General features: G+C 38.2%; 2 protein-coding genes across 2 annotated transcripts; both read left to right on the top strand.

Annotated features, from left to right (window-relative positions):
- Nucleotides 1-2350: 2350 nt before the first annotated feature.
- On the top strand, nt 2351-3006 carry LOC139843925 (non-specific lipid transfer protein GPI-anchored 5-like). The gene is made up of 2 exons (XM_071834109.1): nt 2351-2681; nt 2828-3006. Exons 1-2 carry the CDS (start codon nt 2351-2353, stop codon nt 3004-3006), a joined length of 510 nt encoding a protein of 169 aa, XP_071690210.1.
- A 3577-nt stretch (nt 3007-6583) lies between these two features.
- On the top strand, nt 6584-7420 carry LOC139841846 (uncharacterized). Its single transcript, XM_071832039.1, has one exon. The coding sequence runs from the start codon at nt 6584-6586 to the stop codon at nt 7418-7420; it is 837 nt and encodes a 278-aa protein (XP_071688140.1).
- The last annotated feature ends 2900 nt before the right edge of the window (nt 7421-10320 follow it).

Genomic DNA, 10320 nt, shown 5'->3' with positions numbered 1-10320 from the left:
CCTGTTTGTGTTGGAATTTTGTATATGTTGCTTCTAGCATGCTATTTGGATTAATTGTGCTAGGTGGTTGTGATGCTTAGTGTTTATGCATATATTTAATGGTTGTGCGGTAAGTCAAGTAGTAAGTTGTATGCATACTTGTATACTTATTCTTCTCACTAAGCTTTGCTTACCCTCGTTGTTTTTACTATTTTTATAGATTTTCTGCACCTCGAAGGACAAGGGTAAGAGTTTGGCTTAGCTTGTGTGTGGCGGATTTAAGAAGGCGCTTTTTGGAAATGATCCCGACGGTCATGCTCGTTAATGGGTCATTTTGGTTAAAACAATTGGTTAAACTTACGGGTCTTGTTACCCAATGATGTAAACAATTATCTTGTAGTATTGTTAAACTCGCTTTTGAATTTGAACAAGTAATGTATGCAATTTATGAATGTGGTGGTTTACTTCAATGTAAAAAAAAAAAAAAAAAAGTGTCGTGTTTTTACAAGTTAATTGTTAATTTGGTTTGGGAATCGTTTCAATTTTTGCATTCACTAAGCGTTTTACTTACCCTCTCGTTGTTTACCCTTTTTAGTTTCAGGTGCGGATAAGGGTAAGGGTAAGCTTGTGGATTAGGGATCTCCATCTTGTGGACATTTGGAGGATACTTTTGGATTCGACCTAAGTTGAGTAGTTTAATCCCAAACGCCATGCTCGTGCTTTGTTTGAAACTTAAAATCTTGGGGTCGAAAGTTATATTTTGGATTGTACTAAACCTTTGTTACTTGAAGTATTTGTACGAAACATTTTAATGTCGTTTAAACATGTATGGTGGTGTTGATATTAATGTTATTAATATTGTGTTAAAAATAAAAAAAAATATCTTAAATCGGTTAAATGACGGGTTGGGTAATTACAATGCTAAACAAAAACGATTCACCAACATAGTGAAAATACATTTAAACACGGAACTAAAACGTGACTACAACTAAAACACAAGGAAACCTATGAATCAGTTACACTAAGCCATTCCTACAGGCCAAAAGCAAACGGATGAAACCCAAAGACCTTCGACCTACAAGAATTAGAAAAAACAGTGGAGACGAGTAGAAGAACATTGCACGCAACCGCAATAGACACTATGTGTAAAGACACTATATTTATTTATAATTCATATTTGTTGGATGCAAATTCCTATTTTATATGCAAATTTCATGGGATGCTTGATCTTTTCAGAGATGGGAGTTTAAATTAGTTTGACTATGAGATAGGTCATCTATATTAACCAAAATCATAAACAAAGGTAGTTGTTTAATTTGTTATACTTTAGACAAAATTACGTTGTTGATCCCTAAATTTTGCTTGAAATCGCGTTGGAGAGCTTTATATATATTTTTTACTTAATGAACTCGAATTATCAAGTTACATGGTTTATGGTTGATCCTCAAGCTAATGCCTAACGCCCATTAATTATGTCCCGTTAAGTTTGAACACGTGACTTGCACGTGAGGGCATATTTGTCCATTTAATTTTTTGTTCCTTTTAAACCGTCATTCTCAATTCATATCACATTCAACCTTTCATCTTTTTCTAAATATCCGTAAACCCCAATTCATATCACCCAACATTGATCGATCAATGTCGCTCGAGTTATTTAAATCGATTCGAACGAAGATGTGCATTGATCATTTGATGTAGTTACGTGTTGAATCATTTCGGGTTTTAATTTTTATTTAACCTTTCATTCAATCATTTATGTTGTTCATGAAAATTAGGTTATAACTTTTAGAGACGAATACAACTGAGTGTTAAAAGGTGTTAGGAAACCGGTTTGAAAGGAACAAAAAGTGAAATGGATAAGCATGCCGTCATGTGCAAGTCACGTGTTCAAAATTAACAGGGCTGAATTAACGGACGTGAGTTCCGGGATTAACCATGTAACAATTGGATAATTCAAGGTTACCTAAATAAAAAAAGTAAAAGGTAAACTACGTGTTTTCATACAAAGTTTAGGGACCAACAACGTAACATGTCTCTACTTCTAAGTTGTTATAATGTTGTCTACCGTAAATGGTCTGAGTTGGATGCTAAAGCTGTTAAGCAGGTCACCTATATTAACTGATAACATCTCTTTTGGTCCAATCTGATCATCATAAACTCAATTGATGTAATCAACAAGTTTTAAATATACATCATCCTTTAATTAGCAAAAGTTAGGTTACCAATACATTACACCTAGCTTAATTAACTAACCATTCCAACTTTTCCTACTTCACCTATATATTGAACACAATAGGCATACTCTCAATCAACCCACAACTTCAATCTTTTTTTTTTTTTTTTTTTTTTTTAAATTCAAATTCAACCCAAAATGGCACAACATCAAAAAACCAACATAGTGTTGATGATCCTAATGATCACAATGGTTGCCTTATATGGAAGCACGATGGCTCAATCGTCAGGGTGTACAAATGAGCTAATTAGTATGTCACCATGCCTAAACTACATTTCGGGCAATACGTCCACACCTTCATCAGGATGTTGCAGCTCACTTGCTAATGTGGTCAAGTCACAGCCACAATGTTTGTGTCAAATCTTGAATGGTGGTGGCTCGTCTTTGGGTATTACTATCAACCAAACCCAAGCACTTGCGTTGCCTACGGCTTGCAATGTCCAGACCCCACCGACTAGTAAATGCAGTGGTAATAGAACTTTTATCCTTTTTGACACATTTGATCTTAAAAGTTTAAATTTTTAGATTCAGTTATCTTCATAATATTATTTGGGACCTATAAAATGTAAATGTTCTATGCTTACCATTGTTCTATATTTTTTTCAAATTTGACAGATGCTGCTCCAACCGACTCTCCGTCAGGAACAACGCCTTCTTCAACTTCAGGAAGCCCTTCAGAAACAAAGACTGTGCCATCAACAGATAACGGTTCATCAGATTCAACTTCAATAAGATTCACAAGCATTTATGCAGCACTTTCACTATTAGTTGCCGTATATGCTATGGTTTTCTAATTTATTACATATATCTAGCAACATTATGTTATTGTTCATGATTCTTGTCTATTTTCCATTGATTCTTACACAGTCTTTCCACATACTTTGTTCGAAATTCTTTTATGAACCGTATTTTTATTGTTTCTGATGAATATTAATAATTCTTATGTTTTTGCGAATTCCGTGTGATCCTATGTAAAGTGATGGTATAACTTTAGAATCAACAATAATAACAAGTAATACTATACTATTATATATAATACTATACTATTAAGCTACAGGTAACACAATTTAGCCACCATATTGTATTGAGCGCCAATAACAGATAGGGCAGAAAGTCCTTGATGGTAACTTCAGGGATAAGAGTGATTGACGAAGAGTTAGCTCCATGGGATAGACACAGAGGATAATACTTAAAGAAGAAAAAGGGATATTGTTCAACGAGACAACCTCTTTTACCTCCTCTAGCGAAACTTCATGTTCCAAGAAGTCCCGATCATAATGGGGTAACGTGGATGCACCATTTAAATTAGAAAAGGAGCTGAGATTAGAAGATGTTTGAAACTTAGACTTAAAATAATTTAGAAAAGCATCTTTTACTAGCTTTTACTTCAATAGGATTTAAAATCCAAACCCCATCATTGTTTGATAAGAGCGTGGAAATACTTAGAGTTTCGTCACCCTCTAAATCCCATCTGAAAGATATCCATGTCGAGAAGGTTACTAAGTTCTTGTCTTACTTGGAGGAGTGAAAGACGAGAATCACGATCACCATCAGTTGCTATTCCAGCATCGAGACGAGATTCAATTTCTGACAGGGACCGATTAATAAAAGCCATCGTGACTGGTCATTTTGGACCGTATCTTTGGCATTTGATAAGACCATAAAAATTTTTGAAGCTTAACAGTTAACATGGAAAAAAGCGTTCATTCCACGACAGAGGCCTGCTTTAATAACATCCTCAATGTCCTTGCGAAGTAGCCACCGGTAAAATTTAAATGGGATTGGACCGTAATCAATGTTATTAATGATACCGCGACCCACAAGCGCATGCTATACGCGGGCAAGCATTAGTGTGCGCATGCACATGGAATCTCTGCGGTGTGCGGTAGCACATTGAATACTTTGTTCTCGGTATGGCGGTTACTTGTTGACCAAGTTCGGTAATCTTTTTCATAATTATATTCGAGATACGGGGGAGTTAGTTATGGAAAGGATTACCACAATCATGGAGGATTCTAGAATTAGGGTTTGCCTATATATGCTAACCCTAATTGTCATTCTAAAGATGAGATCTCACGTAGCACATCTCACGTAACATCTATCATCATCTTCAAAGGTTAACAGGTTAGTTCTTTCACGACTGTTGCCTACAACCTTATTTAGGGCCTTCCGATCGACGGCCGTCATCGAAGGTGGACTTAATCACTTAGCCACCCTCCCGACATCATCATGTCGACCAGGGTTATTCACGGTAGCCGGACCAGAGAGCCAAGTTCTAAGATCCTTAAACCTCTTTAAATGTATTGAACGTGTGTATTGACCTTTGAGAAATATACGCATGATCAAGTGGTGCTTTCATTGAGAGCCGAATTAATTCAAGACGTGTTTAATGGTTTTTTCTATTAAAGTTTTGAATTATAAGGCTCGTTACTCACAAAATTTTCGAATTTTTTGTTTCTTTAACAGAATCATGACTTCTGGGGAATCATCGGAACGTGCTCAAACTGATAATCAGAACACGCCGTCTGGTAATCAGCAGACGCAAGCTATGACTACGGGGGCAGGAATCACGCCTTACCCTCCACCTATGTCCGACGAACCTTTTCAGAGGTATAAGCCGATATACCCGGATGGAATAACACCACCAAGGGCAAACTCGCCGGTTACAACTACACGGCTAGATTTTTCCGCAGTGGATCCAAGGGTTATCTCTGTTGGCACTGGCGGAGAAACTGTGGGGTTGCATGTAGTATATTGCGGCCAGATGCCCATCTACAGCACTACGGTTTCAATCCCTTTGCAGACGCAAAATGGTCAGCAAAATTCGTCGTTTACACCGTTGCGGCCTTGGCAGCCGCCGCGTCCAGTTTCACAGTTTCTAACCCCTGCAGATGCACAGGCATTACTTAATAGTTGGGGATTCAGTGTCATTCCAGACGCAAACTCGCATTGGACACCACTAACTGCAGAACAGCAAAGCACTGCGCATACAGTCGGACTTTTAGCAGCATACCCGCATGTCTCGCAGACATCTTCTCCGTAGGTGTCGATTCCTTTTCATCAACTTGTGTACTCTGCGCCGTCAGGGCTCCCATCTTTCCCAATACAACAGCCTTGACCATATGCACAGACGCCAGGGCAGTCTTGGTAAAATATTCAGGGGCAGGCGAACCTTGCGGGGCAATTTATGCAGGCTGCGCCTCCTGACATGGTTCACTTATTTTCACAACCTGACTTTGTTCAGGATATGATGAAGAATTTCTTCGCAGGGCTCAAAGGTGACCCTGTTAAACCACCTTTTGAGCTACCAACTACTTTTGATAAGTTTCCTCCGCACATAACTGCATATCTATTTCCATCAGCACCAAAGGTACCTCACACGCTGGGTACCTATAATGGCTTGACTGATCTAGATGATTTCCTGTAGCAGTTTGAAGGCGCAAAGCGCACCCAGGGATGGGTGGATCCAATTGCATGTCAGATATTTCCCATGACACTGCAGGGTATTGCACGCGAATGGTTCAATAAGCTCCCAGCAGGCAGCATATCCAGGTTCATGGATTTACGAACAAAGTTTTTGCTGCAGTATCAAAATCAGAGGCCACGCAAGCGCACTCTTATTGAATGTCATGATATCGTACAGAAACCCAAGGAATCTTTGGGTGAATTTCTTACGAGATATACTAATGAGTGCTTGCGCATACCAGACCTTAAACCGGAGCAGCAGATTTCTGGGCTCATACATGGTATAAGTTCAGAACGTCATCCAACGCTGGTCAAGCATCTGCGCCATACGGTGCCAACAACTTATGCTGAAGCACTTAATGAATTCCACGATTATATGCGGAGTGGCGAAGATAATGATATTCCCACAGCTAGCTCACGCAATGAGAGCAAAGTCGATGATGATCGTTCTCGCGATCAAAGCCTCGGTAACATTTCTCGTGGAAGGTATCCTAGTGGTGGTTCCATAAGAAGTGATAAGGGACGCACACATGGTAATTATCGAAACAATAATCAGCGTGACATTAATAATCAGAACTATGAGCTGCTCAAAAGCCTGTCTAAAACACCAAAAGAGATTTTGGCCACCGAACCAGTGTGTGCAACCTTTGCGGTTCCAACCCCGCTGACAGAATTTGGTAAGCGGGATAAAACGAAGTACTGCGAGTTCCATGACGATCACGGCCATGACACCAATCGGTGTAAAAACTTAATGTCACGGGTGTTGGAAGCGTTTCACGTAGGAAAGTTAGAACACCTAAAACAACCAAAGAAAGATAAGGGAAAAACCGCAGAGAGGGTTCAAAAGCCAAAACTTCTGCATGGAAAAAAACTGATAAAACTAAAGGTGCCGATTTAACCATCAATATGGTTGACGCAGAGAAAGTTGGTCAGCAAAGAAAATACAATGAATACCAGGATTGGGAACTTATCCCAATTTCATTCCCTCCTGTCATGTCAATCGACACAGTTAATGAGCCTGTTATCATCACGTGTCGCATTCCTGATCGCGGAATACAAATTAAACGCATGCATGTTGATACCGGAAGCGGTGTCAACATTATGTACGAGCACTGCTATCGTTTTCTTCCCGCAGAAGTCAAGGTGCAGTTGCGCCAACCCGATATTACGCTATCAGGATTCTCTGGGGAAAGCTCATGGCCGCTAGGCCGGATAGAACTTGTAGTAGAGTTTGCGGATGACAAGAATCCGCAGTTGGCTAGAAGCGAGTTAATCGACTTCTATGTGGTTCGTTCGACTTCACATTACAAAGCGCGTCTGGAGAGAAATTTAATACAACGTTTTAACATTATACCCTCAATGGTGCACGGCTTGATTAAGTTTCCTACCATGGGAGAAATTGCCACAATTGCATCGCATCAAACAACCGAGTTATGTGGTTCAGTTGTGCCTGTAGACATTCCCAGCATAGGAGAGCAACTTAAAAGCAGCGTATTCATAGCTAATCTCTTGCATCCGGACAAGCGAATCAAAATTGGCGCATGCTTGTCAACCGAAACTAAAGCTAAGTTGCACGGTATCTTGTTAGCTAACGCAGATGTCTTCGCATGGCAAGAATCAGATATGACTGGGGTTCCGCGGGCTATTGCGGAACATAAATTGAATGTTAACCCATCACTCACGCCTGTTAGGCAAAAGAAACGGCACATGGCCCTTGAACGCAGTGATTGGTTATGCGCATAAGTTGATAACCTGTTCAGAGCAAACATCCTGCGGGAAGTACGGTACCAGACATGGGTTGCTAATCCTGTGTTGGTAAAGAAGGCTGACGATAACTGGCGGATGTGTGTCGATTTTAAGGACATTAATAAAGCGTGTCCTAAAGATAATTACCCTCTCCCAGAGATTGACTGGAAGGTAGAATCATTATTGGGTTTTCATTACAATTGTTTTCTGGATGCTTACAAGGGTTATCACCAAATCCTCATGGCCGCGGAGGATGAGGACAAAACCGATTTTCATATGCCGCAGGGTATTTACTTTTATACGAAGATGCCCTTCGGATTAAAAAACGCAGGCGCTACCTATTAGCTCGTAATTGACACAGCTTTCAAGCACCAATTTGGAAGAAATCTTGAAGCATATGTCAATGACTTGGTAATTAAAAGTAACACAGAAGAAGAAATGCTCGCGGACATGCTAGAAACGTTTGCGTCTTTGCGCAAGATCATCATGAAGCTTAACCCGCTCAAGTGTATTTTCAGGGAGGAGGAAGGCAAGTTTCTAGGTCATGTGGTGACGGTGCGGGGAATCAAGGCGAATCCCAAAAAGATCGAAGCCATTGATAGTTTACCATCTCCAAAGACAAAGAAAGATGTGCAGAGTGTAACAACCCGCCTTTTTTCGTTTACTTTCCGTTTATTTATTTAAAAGTCCGTTATTTAATTATAACATCTCTAGTTTACTCTACGTATTTAAGGTAATTCGTTTGGTTATTTCACGCACCCGCTTTTAAACTTAAGGGACGAATGTTGTCAAGTGGGCAACGGTATGACTAGGTCAACTAGTCAAACCTCCTCCTCCTCCACTCATTCATCACCTCCCTTCTTTTTGATACTTCCACCTTTTTACTCTCAAACTCTCAAACAAAGATTCATCATTCATTTTCGATCTAGCAAGTGTTCTTCAAAATAAATTATATATTTTGAATCCTTGCATCTTCCTTTTCAAATCCATACCAACTTCATCTCTTTTTGGTAACTTTCTAAAAACTCTAGATTTCATGTTCTTAGTGTTTTCAACTTATAAAAGTGTTATTTAGTGTCTATGGCTCAAGTCTAACGTGAATATGTGATTTATTTGCTTGTTCTTGTTATTTTGGTGTAACTAGCTTAAACTTGAAAAATGACTTGTTTGATCTTGAGATTTGGTTGTTTAAATGTTGTTAGATGTTAAAAGTTCATGTATTAAATGTGTTACTAGCATCACTAGCTCCATTTTGATGTGTAGGTTGACTAAGAAAACTTCACTAACATGATTATTGATTTTTGTGATTTTGGATAGGGTTTGATAGACTTAAATATGAACTTTTGATGCATTGAATGCTATGAAAGGTTGTTGGTAAGTGTTTAGTTGTATTGAATGCGTAATTACTTACGAAACGGCGTATTATCAAATTGCATTTATGATCTTGAATGTAATTAATGATGAACATTTAATGCGAATTTGGTTGTTGTAAATCATGGATTGATTGATGAAATGTGCTTAGTTGTTTTTCTCATCAAAATACCTTTTCAACGATATAAGATACGTGTTTTAAGTGTTTTCGGTTCATAATTTGTGTTTAATTGAAGTTTGGTTAGCACACTTGTGAAATTTCAGCAATTGCAACTGCACAGGTGTTTGGATGCTGTCCCAATCCTTGGACGCCATCCTGGCTTTCATTGCTGGGTGCCGTCCAGTGATTTTGGACGCCGTCCAAATGAACTACAGATTTCTGCTTTGCTTGGTCATTTACCATTTAATTCTAACTATGCTACGCACCTCCGATTAACATGTAACTTTTTCTAACATGCCCATATATGATTATATAACTCAGAAAAATTGTCCTAGACCCGACCCGAACGTGTTGACTTTTTTGTTGACTTTGACTTGACCAAAGTTGACTTTTATTCAAACTTAACCGAATACTTATGCAATCGTTCTAACGTGCTTTTATACTCGTATCTTGCATGAAACTTGACAATTTGACTCACATGCTATATTAATCGAGTCGTAACGAGCCATAGGACTAATTGAACAACTTTGACCGACTGTGTTTACCGATATTGATACAACCTATTTGTTTAGGTCAAGACTAGCGTTCGTTCTTGCACACGTTTACTTGTGAAGTACATTTATATTCGTGTACTCAAGGTGAGATCATAGTCTCATCTTTTCAACAACTTTTATTCTTTAAATCATGGGATGAGAAACATATACGTTTTATACTTTATACTTTGAACACAAGTACGGAAACAAACATTCCACATGCGAGTTAGAACAAAAAGCCTCAATTCAATTATCATTAGTTACACTTATAGGGTGTAAACGTGAACTTATGTTGTGTGGATCCATACGGGCTTGACGCGCCCTCATTCGGACGGTTTGTGTGACGACCCGGAAATTTCCGACCAAATTTAAACTTTAATCTTTATATTATTCAGACACGATAAGCAAAGTTTGTTAAGTTAAATCTCAAGAATTTTAAACTGTGTTCATACATTCATTATAACCTCGACCAAATTCCGACGATTCACGAACCGTTATATATAAATAGATATGTATATGTATATATATATATTATAACTTGAGAATATTAATAAAGTATTAAACGTATAATACTTTACATGAACGTATTTGTTTCAATATGATTTTCGACGAAAAAAATATATTAAATGATTGAATTATCAGAAACATTGAATTATGATTACAAGTCTCTGTTGAGAGGTCCACTATGATTTGAGAAAATCTATTCCTCTTATAGATATTCAGAATAATTTGTAAAGTTATTTATAAATAAAAATAAAAAGTGTCATTTACGAAAGTTAGTGGAGAATTGGTTTCCATAATATTCTATTAATCTATTTTCAAACGTATAAAGA

This window comes from Rutidosis leptorrhynchoides, chromosome 4 (assembly GCF_046630445.1).
Source record: "Rutidosis leptorrhynchoides isolate AG116_Rl617_1_P2 chromosome 4, CSIRO_AGI_Rlap_v1, whole genome shotgun sequence".
Taxonomy (NCBI): Eukaryota; Viridiplantae; Streptophyta; class Magnoliopsida; order Asterales; family Asteraceae; genus Rutidosis; species Rutidosis leptorrhynchoides.
The sequence above is the reverse complement of the archived record's forward strand: the minus strand, read 5'-3'. Positions and strand labels throughout refer to the sequence as shown.

Coding starts and splice junctions, on each gene's coding strand:
- LOC139843925 (XM_071834109.1), top strand. CDS start 2,351: ATGGCACAACATCAAAAAACCAACATAGTGTTGATGATCCTAATGATC. Junction 2,682..2,827: donor ACCGACTAGTAAATGCAGTG/GTAATAGAACTT, acceptor CAAATTTGACAG/ATGCTGCTCCAACCGACTCT.
- LOC139841846 (XM_071832039.1), top strand. CDS start 6,584: ATGGTTGACGCAGAGAAAGTTGGTCAGCAAAGAAAATACAATGAATAC.